At 34.0% G+C, this 19,430-nt stretch overlaps 3 protein-coding genes and 1 non-coding gene across 4 annotated transcripts; 3 read left to right on the top strand and 1 right to left on the bottom strand.

Annotated features, from left to right (window-relative positions):
• Nucleotides 1-336: 336 nt before the first annotated feature.
• On the top strand, nt 337-3,694 carry LOC149382229 (sugar transporter ERD6-like 5). Its single transcript, XM_089601589.1, has 18 exons — nt 337-605; nt 696-758; nt 842-931; nt 1,043-1,102; nt 1,236-1,301; nt 1,381-1,446; nt 1,526-1,601; nt 1,705-1,769; nt 1,833-1,925; nt 2,030-2,110; nt 2,207-2,291; nt 2,367-2,410; nt 2,502-2,564; nt 2,658-2,717; nt 2,837-2,890; nt 2,981-3,040; nt 3,137-3,251; nt 3,373-3,694. Exons 1-18 carry the CDS (start codon nt 441-443, stop codon nt 3,501-3,503), a joined length of 1,437 nt encoding a protein of 478 aa, XP_089457715.1. The 5' UTR covers nt 337-440; the 3' UTR covers nt 3,504-3,694.
• Nucleotides 3,695-5,774: 2,080 nt separating this feature from the next.
• Nucleotides 5,775-6,412, top strand: LOC149382228 (protein DMP10-like). Its single transcript, XM_089601466.1, has one exon. The coding sequence runs from the start codon at nt 5,810-5,812 to the stop codon at nt 6,410-6,412; it is 603 nt and encodes a 200-aa protein (XP_089457592.1). The 5' UTR covers nt 5,775-5,809.
• A 2,870-nt stretch (nt 6,413-9,282) lies between these two features.
• Nucleotides 9,283-10,886, top strand: LOC149382227 (uncharacterized). The gene has a single exon (XM_089601598.1). The coding sequence runs from the start codon at nt 9,614-9,616 to the stop codon at nt 10,496-10,498; it is 885 nt and encodes a 294-aa protein (XP_089457724.1). The 5' UTR covers nt 9,283-9,613; the 3' UTR covers nt 10,499-10,886.
• Nucleotides 10,887-18,092: 7,206 nt separating this feature from the next.
• Nucleotides 18,093-18,174, bottom strand: TRNAS-UGA (transfer RNA serine (anticodon UGA)). Its single transcript has one exon. It is a non-coding gene; the product is annotated as a tRNA-Ser (tRNA).
• Between the last annotated feature and the right edge of the window lie 1,256 nt (nt 18,175-19,430).

Genomic DNA, 19,430 nt, shown 5'->3' with positions numbered 1-19,430 from the left:
GAGATGCTATGAATTCCCGAAAGAGAGCAACAATTGAGGTTCGTCGTAGCAGATAATGCTTTGAAAACTCCGTCGGAAAGCTCTGTTGAACTCGTCGAACCCTTCCTCACCTTGCCCGTGTGACAACAAAGATCGAGTTTTTATATTATAAGAGACACGTTGTTACAAGAGCCTAATTCAAGAGACATTCATGTCATTTATTCCTATATTATATTAATCTATAGAAGACCAAGACCAACAAATCTCAACGACTCCCATAAAATAAAATAAAATTAAAATTAAAATAACAATCTCAACGACTACAAGACACACAAGTACCGCCAAAATTCCAACCCCATTTTATTTATTTATTTGATTTAATATGTGTCATCACTTCCTGTTTTTCTATACTGAATACAGTGTGACCTTCAGCAAATAATTCGGAGCTTTCATTCCAACAAATGGCCGACGAAAGCATCGAAGAAGGAGAGCAATTGGAAAGTCCTCTTCTCGAGACGATCAAAACCAGTCACAACAACCACCATGGATCTTCTTCCTCTGCAACACCCATGCTCGTCTTCACAACCTTCGTTTCGGTGTCCGGATCCTATGTATTTGGTTCCGCCGTAAGTATTCTACTCTCTCCATCCTGACCGTCCGATCCAAATTCGAAAATTAGGAAACGAGGATCGTTCTTATTGTGCGTGGTGTTTCAGGTAGGGTATTCCTCGCCGGCGCAGATCGGAATCGTCGACGAATTAGGTCTCACTGTAGCAGAGGTTGGTTAGTCATGGCAATTGAATTTCATAACTCATTATTTTTTTTGTTTGTTTATTGGATTATTGTTTATTTCATGTAACAGTACTCACTTTTTGGTTCGATATTGACAATCGGAGCCATGTTCGGCGCTATAGCAAGTGGAAAATTAGCAGATTACATTGGCAGAAGAGGTGTAAGTACAAAAAAAAAAAAAAATCAATTTAATTACTCTTGTAGCAGATTTGCAATGCCTTCAAAATTCAAATTGGCTTCTTTACTTACTTGTTTCCAATTTTCTGAGCAGACGATGGGCGTTTCAGAGATATTCTGCGTTGTGGGATGGCTTTGTATAGTGTTTTCAAAGGTTTATAATACTTAGCCATGCTAATATATATATATATATATATATATATATATATATATATATATATATATATATATATATATATGTGTAAATTTTCAGTTTTTCTAAGTGAAGTTTATGTTTTTGTTGGAAGGTTGCTCTGTGGCTTGACATTGGAAGGCTTCTAGTGGGATATGGAATGGGACTTCTCTCTTATGTGGTAATATATATATTTTAATTTGTTTACCAATTATCCTCAAGAAAGTAAGTATTATGCTTAGTTTCTACGAATTTTTCAGGTACCAATATATATAGCCGAAATAACGCCAAAGAATCTCCGAGGGGCTTTTACAACAGTTCATCAGGTAAAAAAAAAAAGAAAAAAAAAAGACAAGGTATATTTACTTAGTACCAACTTCTATACTGAATTTTTTGATTTTGCAGCTGATGATATGTTGCGGTTTATCGATGACATACCTAATCGGGGCTTTTGTGAACTGGCGTGCTTTGGCTCTAATTAGTAACTTTTTTATTTTTTATTTCTCCTCTTCTTCTTTCTTTTTTCACTCTGTTAAAAGAAGTCATTTCGGTAACGGTTAAATCATATTCTTCAACTTTACCAGGCACAATTCCGTGTCTGATACAGCTCGCAGCTTTGTTTTTCATTCCAGAGTCGCCAAGATGGCTGGTCAGTCAGCTCTATAAATCTCTTCTCCAAATTGTCCTTGAACTAAATCACATGGTTTTGCAGGCAAAGATCGGGAGAGCGAACGAATGCGAAGCCGCTTTACAAAGACTCAGAGGAGAGGGTGTAAATATTTCTAGAGAAGTCAACGAAATCGAAGTAAAGCTTCCAACTTTAAAGACGATATATGTGTGTGTGTGTGTGTGTGATTTTTCTTTTCGCGAGTACTAATTCTTCGGCTGTTTGCTTTGAAAATGTCAAAGGAGTACACAGAAACGCTTAGAAAACTCCCCGAAGCAAGCGTCCTCGGGCTATTCAAGCGGAGATACGCTTGCTCGCTCATAGTCAGCCATTTTTTCCCATTCTTTCTTCTCTTGGATCAACTAAGCCGAGAGCCATAAATGACTTGAAAAGCCTTGTATCAATGTGATGATGATTAGGTTGGAGTGGGATTAATGGTGTTGCAACAATTCGGAGGAGTGAACGCCATTGTGTTCTACGCAAGTGCTATATTCATATCAGCTGGTACACATGTTTGACTGATTTTCCTCACTCCTTGACCCGTTTTAACGCTCGTCTGGTTTTCGTTGATCATCACAGGGTTCTCCGGTAGCATCGGGACTATCGCGATGGTCGCTGTCCAGGTTCGTTGTAAACAACTCTCAGTTAATTTATTGTGATATCGATCTCGGGAAATTTGTAATCAAAACCAGAGTTATCTGTTCTGTTTCACAGGTTCCAATGACCGCACTGGGTGTCGTTTTGATGGACAAATCCGGACGAAGACCGCTTCTTCTCGTGAGATCAAAAATTTTGAAATTTTTTTCGGGTTTATGGGTGCTTCATAGCCTAATTAATTAACAATCAAATGATTTTGTCGCTTGCTTTCAGGTCTCTTCTGCTGGAACATGCTTAGGTTGCTTTCTTGTTGGGTTGTCATTCATCTTTCAGGTTTCTTTTTTCTATTCAGAATAATATAAATTAATAAATATATATATATATATATATATATATATATATTTTTTTTTTTCATGTTCTCAACTGTCATTAAAATTGTATATTATGCTCAGGAACTTCAACAATTCAAGGATGCCACTCCAATCTTAGCACTTTCTGGTGTATTGGTAACTGAAATTAGCCATTAATTAATTTACCAAAATATTTTTATCAGTCTTATTATCTACATTAATAATGGCTCAATCCTTTGTAACCAGATATACACCGGATTTTTCTCGCTAGGCATGGGAGGAATTCCTTGGGTTATAATGTCAGAGGTGAGAATTCAAAGGCAGCCTAAGTATCGAATTTTCCTATTCTCCATCAAGAAAAAAAATAAAGTAATGAATTTTGATTCATTTTACTATTTTCAGATATTCCCAATAAACGTGAAGGGCTCGGCGGGAAGTCTAGTGACTTTGGTTAGCTGGTTAGGCTCTTGGATGGTCTCATTTGCTTTCAACTTTCTCATGGACTTTAGCTCAGCAGGTAACATTTTCATTGATCTACATTTTAAGCAAATACAGAACATTACGTGTGTTTCTATATTCGGTTTGGAAAAATTGTACACAAAAGAAAAAAATTGTTTTGTTGGTGATCGCTTGTGCAGGGACATTTTTGACATTCTCAATCATATGTGGATTGACCGTCGTGTTTGTCGCAAAGTTAGTTCCTGAGACGAAGGGACGAACACTTGAAGAGATTCAAGCATCATTGAATCCTATTACGGCAAAGAGATAAACTGATCGATCTTCACTCAGATGCAATACTAACTTGACCATTAGTTTGTATTGTTATTTCGTAACTATGTAGAATTAAATGTGTTGTCATGTGGATCCCTAAATCGTTTGTTTTATTAATTTGTTGCAATTCCCAAAATTTTCCATTGAACTTGAACATTTTTGGTACAATTTATGCCCACACTTTACATACGCCCGAAGGATTGAATTTGTTCACAATAGAAAAAGGGGAGTTAGCTAGTCATATAGTCCATCCAACTCCTAGCTAAATTATTTAAAAAATGAAGAAAATAACTAAAATTAAGACATGACGCATACATCATGCATATAATGGAGACGTGCACATATTGAGCTACTTCTTTAATTATTTAAATAGTTTGACTATAATTTTAATGGATGTTAACTATTTGACTGGTTGATATAGTTTCTTCTAGAGAAAAATTCTCTAAAAATAATTATAAAAAAATAGATAATTAGTGACTTTTTTTACACGCCATAATTTGTTTATTGTATGTGCTAGACTACAAACTTAATGATGTATTTTTTTTTTCAGGGTAGACTAATTTGTAAATTTTTAAAGTAAAATCAAGAGAAATTTATGATGGTTTATATTGACTTAATAATTTTACCGAGTGTTCTCTTGTGTTCTCCTATTTTTACGGCATTCTAGTTATATAACTAAATAAAAATATAAGATTTTCAAATTAGCTCTAAATTATTATAAAACCACATTGAAATGACATAACTATCATACTTAAATTTATGAGTAAAATAACAAATAACTTGAAAATAGCAACAACAAAAATGTTGTCTTTTAGATTCTCAAACTCAAATCTTTATAATATAGAGCAAGAAATAAAAAATAATTCAGAAATAATAATCAAATATTTCAAAATCTTCTATATTTTGCTCTTTGAAATTTGTAATTCTAAAGTCATCCCAATATTATAAACCAATTTAAACCATTGTTGAGTCATAATTATTCGTAACTCGTTTATAGTGGTTTACATTGGTTAAAATTTCCCAAACACATCCTGAAAAAGTACGAATTTTTTATAATGAGTACAAATATTACAAAGAAATAAAAGAAAGATATATATGTGGAGATGAGAGATATCCAACAGATTGAGTTTAAAGAGCGAAAAAATCGAAAGCACTAAAACTCGGCCAAGAACACAAACATTATATATATATATATATATATATATATATATATATATATATATATATAAGTTTTTTTATATTAGTTTATATCTGTTAATATCGCATAACGTAATTTCTTATTTATGTTTTCTTAATCTATGGGTTATTTTTTTTTATTTGAGAGAGAGAGAGAGAGAGAGAGAGAGAGAGAGAGATTTGATATACTACGAGCTACATGTTTTGTTAGTAGGTATTTTTTTTTTACTACGATACTAGACACAAAAAAAAAAAAAAAACAATAGGCGGATATTTAATGATCATAGGTTTTGGACAGATTTAACTAAATAAGGGTTGGCTTTATGTCCTGAGCTTGTTATAACTACATTGGTTAAAATAACTACTCAAATTAAATGTTTAATCATATAAACATGGGACATGGTGAAGAACAAGACATATAGAAAGATCGAAAGAGCACGCTTATTCAAAAAAAAAAAAAAACAAAAAAAAAAAGAAAGATCGAAAGAAAAGCCTGTGGCTATTGGAAAACTTAAAAGGTTCTTAATACCCTTTTCTGAATATTTTTTCTATGAGGTATACATCTTGTCGTACCTCTAACTTCTTGTCGTTTTTTACACACTTGCTCAAAAGCATGACGATATTAGACCTAAACCTTTAAGACTCAAACTTTCCCGATCTTGGCTTCCGTCCACTCAAACCCCCATGTGCCCCAACACATGAAGTCGGAGTTTTAGTCATATATATATATATATATATATATATATATATATATATATATATATATATATATATATATATGTACTTGAAACTTAGATAACAAAATATCCACACACACAAAAAAAAAAATGGCAATTAATTACTTAAAGAAGTCTCAATCGAATCCAAACAGTTTTGCATGGCACACACGAAATACAACACAGTACGCCACATTTGTATAATACATTAGGTCGACAAAAACACGAGTGCCAAAATTGCAATAAACCCACAATACACCACATGGATTTAGGCCCTCCTCACTTATAAGGTGTCCCTAACGCTATCATAATTAATAACACCTCACAAACTCTATCTCTCTCTCGCTCTCTCTATAAAAAACCCTAGCAGTACTAACCCTAACCCTAACACATCTCTGAATACATATATCTTATGGCGCAAGTAAGTATTCCGGCGAGAACAAAACGGTACTCGAACCGGCCCGCGGGACCGGTCCACCAAACCCTAGCCAGCGCGGCGAACCTCGCAAACCTCCTTCCGACCGGGACGGTCCTCGCTTTCCAGACCTTCGCTCCGTCGTTCTCGAACAACGGACTGTGTCGGAGTCCGAACAAATACCTCACCGCCGCTCTGACCTCCGTCTGCGCTCTCTTCTGCCTCCTCTCGTCCTTCACCGACACCTTCGTCGACGCCAACGGAAAGATTCACTACGGCGTCGCAACTTTCTCTGGTCTCTATCTCTTTGACGAAGCTGACGATGACGATGATGATGATGATGGTGATGGGGGTGAGAAGAGAGGGGATAATTTGAAGAAGTTTAAGCTGAGGTTCGTTGACTTGGTCCACGCGGTGGCGTCTCTGGCCATGTTCTTGGTGTTCGCTCTCAGTGATTCTGATGTTCAGAGCTGTTTCTTCTCCGGCGCTGGATCTGAATGGGACTCTTTGTTCATGAACTTGCCTTTGGGCGTTGGGGCTCTCTGTAGCTTTCTTTTCACTATATTTCCCACTACTCGTCGAGGTATTGGGTTGAATTAAATATATATATATATATATATATATATATGTGGGGTGTTTCATATAATATAATTATGTTTCATATATTAATATCGCACTGGGTGATAAGTATAATTCTAATTTGTACGTGCTGAATCATGTTATGAATAATAGTATCAATTAATTTATTATACGTTTGAGTCCTAAATTCGACCATTTTATAAATAATTATAAATTTGCAAAGAACAATATTATCTATAATGGTTAACTTACAATGCAAGGATCACGTTTATTTTATCGTTGGATTTCACTATTAACTCAAATTGAGAATTATGTATTTACAATTTTGAAAGAGGTTAATATAAATTATGTATATTGACGCTTATAATAATAATAGAGAAAAAAGAAACTATGGCTAACCGTTATAAGACTAGAATTCTCAAACACCATCAATCTACGGTACAATCATCATAGTCTTCGTAATCCGGATGGATTACGGATGAATTAAGCTCCACTACTCAAACTCAATGCTTGATACAAGTAGATCTTAGTCCTGGTTCTAGAGAATATATGCGACCCATTTTTTTATGTCACTAGTTCTTAACTAAACGGGTTAGTTAAAGAAATGTTAATAATAGGAAATTAAGCTAATTATATAGATGGGCCATTAAGGAGCGAGTTCCACCTTATATCATAACTGTCAAAAGCAAAATATATCAGCGGTTGATTTCAAGTATCACGTAACTTAGTTTTTTACTCGCTAACCGTCACTTGTTTGATAAATATTAATAAAAAATAATAATAATCACTCCATGAGTATATTATATGGGAATTGATTTTTGTCCCGAATCGTAAACCGTGACGATCCACTCACGTGCTGACACGTGGCAACGAACTGCCACGTGTCAGAACGTGAGTGGATCGTCACGGTTTACGATTCGGGACAAATAGCATTGCTCATATTATATATATATATATAGAGAAACAACTCAGACAAGTGTTGTAAGACGGCAGTTTTGAATTGCACATATATCTGAACTATATAGGTAGAGCTTTCTTTTTTTTTCTTTTTTTTTTTAAATAATACGTAGAGCTATATAGAGTAATATTCACTATTCAGCACCATGAGAGATTACTGTTTGGGCCGTGGGCTCTAAAAGTGAACCACACGTGTGTAGTTATTAGGTCTCATTACAGTGGTTGAATTTGACGAGCAGCCCATGAGAAAATTGATGATCAAAGATGGCGTGTTTGATTTTTTAGTTCGTGGCCGTGACGTTTTGTGAGCTCGAGATAGAGAGATAAGATGTGTGTGGCTTTCCAAAATGCAAAGACAAAATCCATGCAGAAATTAATATATCAACGATTACCACCACGGTGTGCTTGCTTGAAACGGACTACTCATCCTCATCGACTCGACCATTTTATCACACTTCTCATCGATCACATATAAAATAATAATAATAATAAATCATTTCATTATTGGCACGGCTTTTCACAAACTCCAACCCCTCTTGCTCCAATCACATTTCTTTATATATATCTAGGATCAATAGACAATAGCCGAACTTTGATCAATAAGAGCGTGAATGACCAATTCCTTTTTTTTCATTCCATTGATTCATGCAGGGACATAAATGTCTTGTCTACCTAATTGTGTGAATGTGTGACCGGATCTTAAAATAGCATAATATATGAACATGCAATACTTAACATCTTTTCCAATATCAAACCTAAAAGACAAATATAAAACCCAAGAATATACAGTCTTATAACTCAAGACATGCAAGAGTACTAGGAACATGATTGAGTTTTCACTAGTGTAAGGCATCTATTATGTGTATTAGCTAGCTCTAGATATGTTAATATTACTATCTTTTAAAAAATAAAAAATAAAAAATAAAAAAAAAACAAAAAAAAAAACTAGTTCTACATAAATTAATATTGCTATCTTCATCACGATAGTTCCTATTAGAAATATATTTGGCATTTTAATTTAATAAATTAAAACTCTCATTTCCCAAGTCATTAACTGCAACAGATCTAATTATAGCGTATTTGCTACCAGTAACCGATATAAAACATTCTAGAGAAAACTTTACATTAGTTGACAGTTAATAGTACAATTTCCAATGAATTATGTATTAGAAATATCCCCACATTTTAATGAACAATCAACGTGTGAAAAATAAAATCATATATGTGGAATATTAAAAAAAAATAACACATATTATATAGATATATATTATTTGGTGGAACGACATGCATACGTAGGCAAAGTAACGGTCCTATAACAAATCAGGAATTCAGGATAATTTATACAGATAATTGTGGCAGCTAACGAAAGCAATCTAGATTCCCTATTTATGCAATGATCCAAGAATATCCTTACCATGTCAGCAAAAATAATAATACAATCCCAAACTGTCCCCCACTTTTTTTTCCGCCAAGCACGAGTCAACTAAAAAGTGATAATAACATCCTACAATTTAGCCACACACTCACCAGTACATATTTCAATAAATATAAACGCAACATATATGCACAAATAGTAAAGTACCAAGTCTTAACCTTTATATTTTTTTTTTTCCGTTGTGGGGCTTCAAGTTTCAACGCAAAATCGAAATTATCCAAATTAACGCAGCACATATATTTACGTATTGGATTGCTATCAACGACTCTCAGTAATAAACAATACTTGCGTAGAGCAATTTTAAGCTGTAAATTGTGATTCGACGGTTAAGCAGTGATAATAAAACAAAAAAGGACCAAGAAGTCCCCAATCTTCATCATTTATGAGATAGAGATAAAAGAGAGAACATATTTATATATATATACATATATTATGTATGTATATAAACAAAATACAAAAAATCATGCATAAATTTAAAAATATTCAAATTGTGGAAGTGAAGAAGAACAAAGGAAAAGTTAAGGAGGAAATATATTGAAGATCCGATCGAGAGACACTAGTATCTTCCTCTATCGCTCCACCTCATTTTCATTATTATTTAATTAATTAATTAATTAATTCTCACACAACTTTCTGCCTCGCTGGCACTTCCTTGGCCATTCCAAATTTCCACATCTACCCTCCTCCGTCTCTGTCTCTATCTTTGGCGTGAGGATATTATTTATACCCTCATCTCCCAAGCTCTACACTTTTATCACCGTCCTATATTTTAAAAAAGAGAAAAAACAACAAAAAGGGCAAAAAGAAATAGAGAGTGATATATAATCATTATGTTGATGACCCTTATTTCTCTACACTACACATTATTAGCTCTATGCGTTTCTTTACCCTTATTTCTCATTCTGATTCTCAACATCAGATTTCTCTTCTCTCCGATCATGATTAGCTTCTGCAGAAAGAGCGTAGACTCTCTACTCTCTCTCACCACCACCACCACCGCCGAGACAACTCGTCAGCAGAGAATCGTAAACCCTAATTATAATAGTCCGACTTCGTCCAGAGGCCTCGTAGACCTCGTTACTCCGGCGTCCGCCGGGGAATCCTCAGGCGAGCCGATCTGGTCCGACGCCACCGTGGACGGCCTTGATTCTTGCACGGAGAGTCTCGGCTCCGAGAGCTCCGAGGAACGCAGATCCGACGGAACCACCGGCGATTGTGAAATTTCATCGCCGCCGGCGAGCAGCATTGCCGGAGAATGGAGGAGAGCAGCGAGGAGGCGATCGGCGACGACGGAGAAGAATCCGCCGCGGCGGTTTCCTCCGCCGCTTCCTTCGCTTGATCGGAACGGTCATCCGAGCTTCTTTCTCCGGCCGGTGAGGAAGGACGGAAGGTTGGAGCTCACGGAGGTGAAGATCAATCGGCCGGAGATTCTCCGCGCTTCCCGCGAAGACGGACGGCTCAGATTGCACTTCGTCGTCACCGGGGAAGAAGACGGAAAAAACGACAACAAAAACGTTACGAAAAACGACATGGAGTGTATTCAGGAAGATCGGGAACTAGTTCATCAAGAAGTTGATCAAGAAAGGTTAGGGTTTCGGAGATGTCACGAGGAAGCTGTGAAACAAAACCCCATTCATCATCATCGCAACCGTAATCACCGGAGTCAAAGTCAACAGCTCTGGAGACAGCAACAACGTTGCGTCACCACAACGTAGATATGACGCCACTGCCACGTGGCATAATCACAGAGACAGAGAGAGAGAGAGAGAGAGATGGTCGGTTCGTGTGCGGAAATCCCGACGAGTCTTCTTGAGACTATACAGAGTGGATAACGGTGGAATAAGAAAAATAAAAATAATAATTCAATATGTGACAACAGAAACAGATAATGTTTTTGAATCAAAGCTGTACTTGACAGCGCAAACAATGATGATCAACAATTTCCAATTATATACATGTATGTGTGTATATGTGTGTACATAAAAAAAATAAAAAAATCCGAATAAAATATCTGCTGTTTTTTTCCATCATATTGGGATTAATTCATTGGCTTGTTCTTTGTTACGCATTTAATTAGATTATGATCAATTCAACTGGGAATAGTTGGACTTTCTAGGTTGGCGGAGAAGTATATATAGTATATTGTTTTATTGTAACTAATTGATTACAAGTTACAACATGATTTGTCTTTCTCTTTTCCTTTCCTCGTTTCTCATGGTTATCCTATATATATATATATATATATATATATATATATATATTCGAAAAATGTATTCTGATAAATATAATATTTAATTAGAGGGTTTGAGTATTTGAACAAGTCAAATAAAGTCTTTGATACATCGCAAATATACTTCTTCAAATGTTTGTTATGGAAGCCTTTTAATAATTATAATAATATCACGCGAGTTAAAACTTAAAAGACGTAAAACAAGAAAGAAGAAAAGAGCTATACGTACGCATAAATATTCTACCATTATCAATGATTAAATATATAATATATGCTTATGATTGATATATCAATTGTATAAAGTCTTTGTACGTAGTTAGATGGAATAACTCATCCACCAATTATTAGCTCTAATAGTTAATTAATTAAAACAAAAGTCGCGCATATAAATTAAAATTATTTAAAGAGCCCAATAACTGAATCCCGTGATAGTTTAGGGGTTTGGTAAACAATATGTGTTACTCTGAAGTCAATAAGACTCCTTAACTACAAAAAGTTAATAGATAGCCATATCACGGGCATAATGGTAAAGAGAAAAAGGGATATTTGGCTTACTCCGATTGGTTGTCACGCATATACTGTAGATAATAAACCCTTCCCCCGAAGTTATAGACTTTTGCTCTTTAGTCCTTTTAGTTTATGTATGTATACTACAGCAATTAATCCATCCACTTTTTTATTTACTTTTTTATATTTAATTAGAAACTGACACCTATAATTTATTTATAATTGAAGTACACTAAAAACCATATAAATTATTTTGAACTCAGCTATGATTGTAATTTTTAGTCTTTTAAATTGTTATTAGTAGTTTTCTCTGCTTAAATTTATGTTTACCTTATAGGACACTCTTGAGTTTGATTTCTGAATTCTCAGCTTTTATTTTTAATATTTTTAATATATACGCACAAATCATAAAAAAAAACTTTTATATTTTGTACAATTACACAATCGATCTTCCTATCACACAGATTATCTCACAGAAAATAAATCTTTATTGTCACTCTCACTAACCTTATTTGAGTCGCTCGCAAAACTTATTTGTGTGTAATATAGTATATATTGCGCTTTTTAGTTTAGAAGTAAAAAGATGAGCAGCGGCTCTCTAACATGGACGAAGGGCTAGAGGATGTGGTGGTCTCGGAAATCGTCCCAATTTGCCAAATCTGCAACAGAGCTAGTCATTTCTTCGTCGTCGTACTGGTACAGGTTTGACCAACAATTTCAATCTAGCTACAATGCAACTAACTCCACCACTCCCAGTCCTTAGCTCTCATGGCATTAGAAGAGATGACAGACGATCAATCATGGTGTATTGGTAGTGGTGCTACCGATCACATCACTTCCAATCTCAACCATCTAACGATCTCAGAAAGCTACAAAGGAAAATGAAAGCTTATCATAGAAAATGGTAATTCCATTCTTATAACTCACACTGGCGAGTCAAAGATTAACACTAAGCCTAAGTTTCAGATCCTTAAAAACATACTACACGTGCCAAAAATTACAAAGCATCTTGTTAGCGTTTCTAAATTCACAACAGATAATGATGTGGTTGTTGAATCTTTTTGCGATGCATGTGTAATTAAGGACAAGACAACGAGGCGGGTCTTTCTAACACGAGCTCTTAAAGATGACTTGTACATGCTTGATTTGTCAAAGCTCAGTGGAAAATCAGGCGTGATCAAAGCCACATCTCTAAATTCAAGCAAGTCACCAGATAATGCTCTCGATGATGTTGATGTTGTTGTAGATGTACTGGTATCTTTCAATCTAAAACTAAAAGAACTTGTAATAATAAGATTAACTCTAGCATTGCTTGGCACAAAATGTTTTGGCCATCCGTTTCCTAAAGTTCTATCTCATGTAATAAAATAATTCAGTATCAATGATCGTAGTATCAAATTTGTCAAGTTTTGTGATGCTTATCACATAGGCATATCGTGTCACTTACCTTATCCCGGGTCTTCGTATCATGCATCTACTCCGCTTGACATGGTTTATGCAACACCAATGCCATCCACTAAAGGTTATCACTACTACATAACATTTTTTATGACAACACTCGATATACTTGGCTATATCCACTACATAGCAAAGATGAACCCAAGCAAGCGTTCAATGTGTTCATGGTTCACACAGAAAGGGTCTTCAACACCAAGTTAAAGTGTCTCCAAACCAATCGGGGATGCAAGTTTCGCTCACTTCAGCATATGCTAAAGCAACTTGGCATCACATTTCCCCAGGGCCGGCCCAAACTCACCGGGGGCTCTAGGCATTCAATATTTTGGGGCCCTATAATACTAATAAAAATTTAAATTTTAAGGGTAAAAAATGTAAATTTTTAAAAAAATGGGCCAAAAGTGTAAATTTTTAGGGTAAAAAATGTAAATTTTCTTAAAAATAGGCAAAATGTGTAATTTTTTGGGGGCCCATCCATATATGGGGCCCTAGGCCTAGGCCTAACCCGCCTTATACCCCAAGGCCGGCAATACCTTTCCCCATCCTTGTCCACACGCACATCCACAGAATGGACGAGTCGAAAGGAAACACCAGCATGTGGTCGAACTAGGCCTGACACTTCTTGCAGAGAGCTCAATGCCTGTTAAATACTAGTGGTATGCGTTCTCAACAACATGTTATCTACAAAATCGTATGCCTAGCTCTGTCTTAAATCACAAGTCACCATACCAAATAGCCGTTAAACATAACTTTGACCCAGAATTCCTAAAAATCTTTGGAGTTGCTTGTTATTCACATCTAAAAGCCTATAACACAAATAAGCTTGAATTTAGCTCATAATTATGTGTGTTTGTTGGTTATAGTGATGCTCACAAAGCTTATAAATTCTTATAACTGTATGGTAAAGCGTATGTAGCAAAAAGCGCCACTTTCAACGAGCACCATTTTTCTTTCAAAACATGTTTTCCCTTACTCTCCACACAAGACGCTCAAACATAACAACCACAACAAACTATCTAGTTACCAAGCACTACAACACCAAATGCAAACCAGAGCTAAGTCATCGATCTACAAACCAGCAAACCATATATTGCCTATAGAATCACAACCCTTGACCATGTCACAGTCAAATAGTACACTAAACAACTCACCTGGCTCATGCATATCTCAGTCCCTAGAATCCCAACCAAATCCATAACCCAATCCACATCATGAACAAAGCCTTAGCTCCCACGTGCCTAAACTTATTAGACTTGCACCAAATTCAACACACCAAATGCAAACCAGAGCTAAGTCATCAATCTACAAACCAAATCACCTACCTGATCATTTTGGTCTCGTCAACCATGTGACTTTTGTTGAACCTTATACTCTATCAGAAGCCTTCTATGATCCCCATTAGAAATTTGCAATAGATGAAGAGTTACGAGCACCACTGAGAAAAACATTTGGAAATTAGTCATATACTCATCGGATATGTCACTTGTTGATAATAAATGGGTGTACTTGATGAAATACAAACTCGATGGTTCCATAAATAGGTTCATGGCACGTCTTGTAGACAAAGGATTTCAACAAACACTTGGCGCGGACTATTTTGAAACCTTCAATTCAGTGATTAAACAACCAAAAATTTGTATCATCATCACTCTCGCTGTGACTCGAGGTTGGGACGTTCAACAAATCGATGTCAACAACGTGTTCTTACATGGAGACCTTCAAGAAGCATGGTTGCTAGCCACAAGCCCTGTTTTCCACGCGAGAACTAAGCACATCGAAGCTGACATGCACTTTATTCGCGACCTTGTCTCGAGCAAGGTCATCGATGTTCGCTATATTCTCATTGGCGAACAACTTGCAGATCTCTTCACCAAATCGTATCTAGATATGCACTTCAATGAGCTCAGTCGTTGTTTGAATCTCGAACTAGAAGAATGCCCAGCTCAATGGGGTGTAAGAAGATGAGCAACGACTATCTGATGTGTACAAACATCTTCTGATTGGCATAACTCAACATGAACTCACACACGTAAGCTTAAGTGAGTCACGTGTCTTACACGTGCTCAGTTTGTTACAAGGTTGCAGTACACGCTCTAATTATAACTGTAATTCGTTGAGATATTCAGCAATAATATAAAATACTGTAATTCAAGTCCATGAGAATTAATGAGAATCATCTATCTCTCTTTGTTTGTTTGTTTTGTTTTGTTGGGTTTTTTTTTTTTTTTTTAGAAGGAGATGAGCTTGATGTGAATCATATGTGAACCATAGTCAAATTAGAAAAGTAATCGAAAACGACGTACACCTTTCTTGTGCATTTATTAGTATAGGGTGATATAGAGCTTAAGTGCAATGCAGACAAATAAAGGAACAAGAAGATTGTATTAAATAGGTAAAGTCAAAATAAAACGAGATCGTCATTATTGACGAAATGCTATACAGCATTTTATAATTTCCAAATAGCTTTTGCTTTAAATAATAGCACCCCATACCCAATCTGCCTTTGACTACTCAATCGAACACGTGTATCTTTAACATAAATATTAGGGGACATAGACTTGATGTCAATATTTTCGAGGCATATATATATAATTTTTTTAAATCTATTTCAACTTGATTATATTTTTTATTTTTTTTCATTATTGTTTGAATGCGTTTCAAAATAATTTTTAAAAATTCATGGAATTTAGAATACGAATAAAAAAAAATACAGAACACGTATCCAAGTAAATTATTAATAGTTGGATTTTTTCCTGAACAATTTTAAACAAAAGTAGAATACATAATATTTTCTAGCATATTTTGTGAATTTGTTCTTTTCTTAATTGTTCTACTATTATGTAAATAAGACAACACACAATATCAATAAATATTAAAAAGAAAAGAAAAAGAGAGGAGGATAAATATCTTTTTAAACATTTATGTTATTTTAAAAATAGAAACCCGGTACTTTATGTTTGATCGATTGGAATCATTGGATTACAACTTATAGTCTGGCGTTATATCTATGATGATGCTAGCCAACTGGCTATCATAAGAAACGATAAGAAAATCAATTAGCAAGGGGAGTTCTCTAGATATGACTCAATTCCAATGTATATCCCATATTTAGAATGTTTCTGTTTGAAAATGATTGCAAATCGTGCCTTTTCGAAGCTTATCATATTCTTTTGTTGGGAAGGCAAATATATATGTATACACACAAGATTATTATATTTTTGCTGGTCTATCTTCTTCAAATACTTGCATAACAAATTAATAACCTACATATAATAATGTTTGAGTTAATTGGTATTAAAAAAATTCCATGACTCCTATAAAAGAACCATCTACCAATACTACATTTAACTCAAAACACCCTTTTTTACACTATAATAATTTATATTGGTGGATTTTCTTGAGTTAATGGGCTTCTTATCCTATTTTTTTTTTTTTGGTGAAGTATGTGACTTACATTAGTTGGAAATTTAACTATAATCTTGGAAGAAACAAAAGAGTGTATTATTTATTTGTTATGTGTCGTTTACATGTAAGTCTTTTATATGTCGTCTCAAATATGAAAAGTTAATAGTGGATTTAACGATAAGCATGAAAGAAATCACCATTAAAGCTGAAACTTGATCGGTTCGGTTCAGTTTTTGACATTTTTTATACAAAAAATTGGCTACGTAAGCCACTTAAACTATATGAATTGTAAATTAGCCAACCTTTGGTAAATACGTTGTAAATAGTCAACTTGCATACGTGATATCTTATTAACTACCTATTTTTTATATGTTTGACTGGGTTAAATAAGTCTTTTACTAATCTGTTAATAAATCCACTTGGCTATTTACAAGAAATTAACCAAAGGTGGACTATATCCCAATTCACTATAGCCGCGTGGCTATAGTATACAACTTAATAACCTTTTTTTAATATCCGAATCCGAAATTTCAATTTTTAAAATTTCGGTCTAATATTCGGTACAATTTAGTCTAAAACCGAAATTCGATTATCTAGATTCTTAAATCCAATATCTGGTCCAATCTCCGATTTTCAAAATTTAGTTATCCGAATTTTCAAATTATGGACCCAGTTTTATATCTAGTTTAAAAAAATCGGTTATCATTTTTTTAAAATCCATATCCGGTTCTAAAACTACTATAATGACCAAAATACAAGTACAAACAAGTCATATAAAGCTCCAAAATAATAGTTCATAGTCTAAAACTGAATAAAAAATAAAATTCAAAAGGACATATCTCTTCACGAATCCATACATTCTCGTCTCCAACTACCTAAATATGCAAATATCACAATATAAAATTAAAAATTACAACATGATCATAATAAAGCAAACATACAATCGAAACCATACTAACAACATTACCTTGAAAGATCACATAATCAAGTTGTAGTAGTAGCAGTATGAGTTAATGTCATCTATTTATTATGACATAAAGTTAAAATAAATTAGTTTTAATAAATAAATAGCAAATGAACTTGTCAAATAAAAATATCAAATTAAAAGTCGTGAGGTCTTTTTCTTTTTTTCCAGAATTGTGAGGTTTGAATAAAGTTAAAGACTTAAGTTTATTTTTTTATAATTTAATTTTTAAATAATAATAAAAAAATCGTTTATATAACCGATATCTTGATTTTTCTAAAATCAAAACCGATACCCGGTCCAATTTTTGAAATTGGATTGGTTATCCGAATTCGAATTTTGATTATTAACGTGGTTCCAGATTTCGATTTCGGACCGATTTGAATATCGATTTTATCCGATTTTTGGTTCATAGCTCATTGGTCTAGCTAGCTCCATGGTACACAAGTTGTAATAGATTTCAAGAGTTCAAATGGGGAAAAAAAAATCAAGAGTGTAAGTATATTAAGAATTTCGTTTGCATGTAAGTGTTATATATGTCGTTTCAAGTATGAAAAGTTAATAGTGGATATAACTATAAGCTTGAAACATACCATCGTTTGGTTAAAGCGTAATAGCTCATTGGTCTAGCTCCTTGGCACAAAACATTAGTCCAAATGAAAAAAAAAGGTGCAAGTGTATTAAGAGTGTCGTTTACAGGTGTCTTATATATATTGTCGTTTCAAATATTAAAAAGTTTTAAAACTTTCGTCGACAGCAGGGTTCGAACCTGCGCGGGCGAAGCCCAACAGATTTCAAGTCTGTCTCCTTAACCACTCGGACATATCGACATTTGCATGTTAAACATAATAGATTTAATATATTACTGATGTATCAAATCAAGTTGTGACGCAACTGAGCTGGCGTAATTTTTTTTTTTTTTTTTTTTTTAAACTAGTTTCTATCCAATAAGATATAGAGATATAGCACTTAAATTATATATCAGTGCCCAAATAAATAAGCATATCATCACTTTAGTCTCTTTTTGCCATCATTGACGTCCAGCCATATTAATTCATGAATGTCCTCCAGCTAAGACTAAGAGATCAACATGCATATGTGATGACTCAAAATAGAAATTTATAAAGAAATATCAAGATAGTCAAAATTTAGGAGATTTATACCTATGATCACTTTTAACTTCATATATTATAATTATAACTTAATTAGCTTATAAGTAAGAAAATAACCTAAATAAGTTAGAACGCAAGCCCTATACCTTGAGCCATATCTTTAATTAATATCGTCCACATTGGCATTAATCAACAAAAAAAAAGGACTTCATGTTGGTTAAAGAAACATATTGGTTTGTGTTTGTAAAATTTATTAGATTTTGGTGGAAAGAGCAAATTTGCGTCAACCGGAGTCTAATTTTTTTTTTCTTCTTCTCAAGAAAAAAAAATGCTAATTATATTTTGTTTTCAATTTCCATTTTTTTTTTTTTACTTTTATGAATTATATTTTCATTTATTTTGAACTTATTTGTAAGATTACGAGTTTGTCCTTTCACATGATTAACATGTACACATTAACAGATAGAATGCCTGAAAAATAGGGAAGGACCAAATTTGAAAAAATATTAATGTTTAAAACTTTAAATGAAAAATATCACGATTCAAGATAACAAATGGCGAAATATCACAACTGCCATTGTAAAGAGGTAATAATATAATTATTCCCTATAATTGTAAAATCTACAACTGCACAATCTATTAAACAACGTAAAAAATTTATTCATACTCCAAGCACTATATATATTAATACAACTCTCAAGTCTCAACAATTGGTTACCGTCTCATAATTGATATCCTAAACTTTTATAGAGTCTGAAATATAGCCAGAAGGGAAGAAAAGAAATAAGAAAAAAAAAAACGAAAAGAAAAAGTCCACCATTCTCCGAGCTGAAGTAGGAAGCTTGCTCAATCAGAGATGAACGACCCAGTTTTTCCAAGTCAGCGAAAAAAAAAAGGTTTACGGAGAAAAAATTGTGAGCATTTTATTTGATTTTTACTATTATTACAAAATATAGCATCAACATTTTTTTTTA

This window comes from Urtica dioica, chromosome 11, assembly GCF_054948205.1.
Source record: "Urtica dioica subsp. dioica isolate 48M chromosome 11, U.dioica_male_clone48M_v1_H2, whole genome shotgun sequence".
Lineage (NCBI taxonomy): Eukaryota > Viridiplantae > Streptophyta > Magnoliopsida > Rosales > Urticaceae > Urtica > Urtica dioica.
Note: the sequence above shows the minus strand (reverse complement) of the source record. Positions and strands in the feature narration are given on the sequence as shown.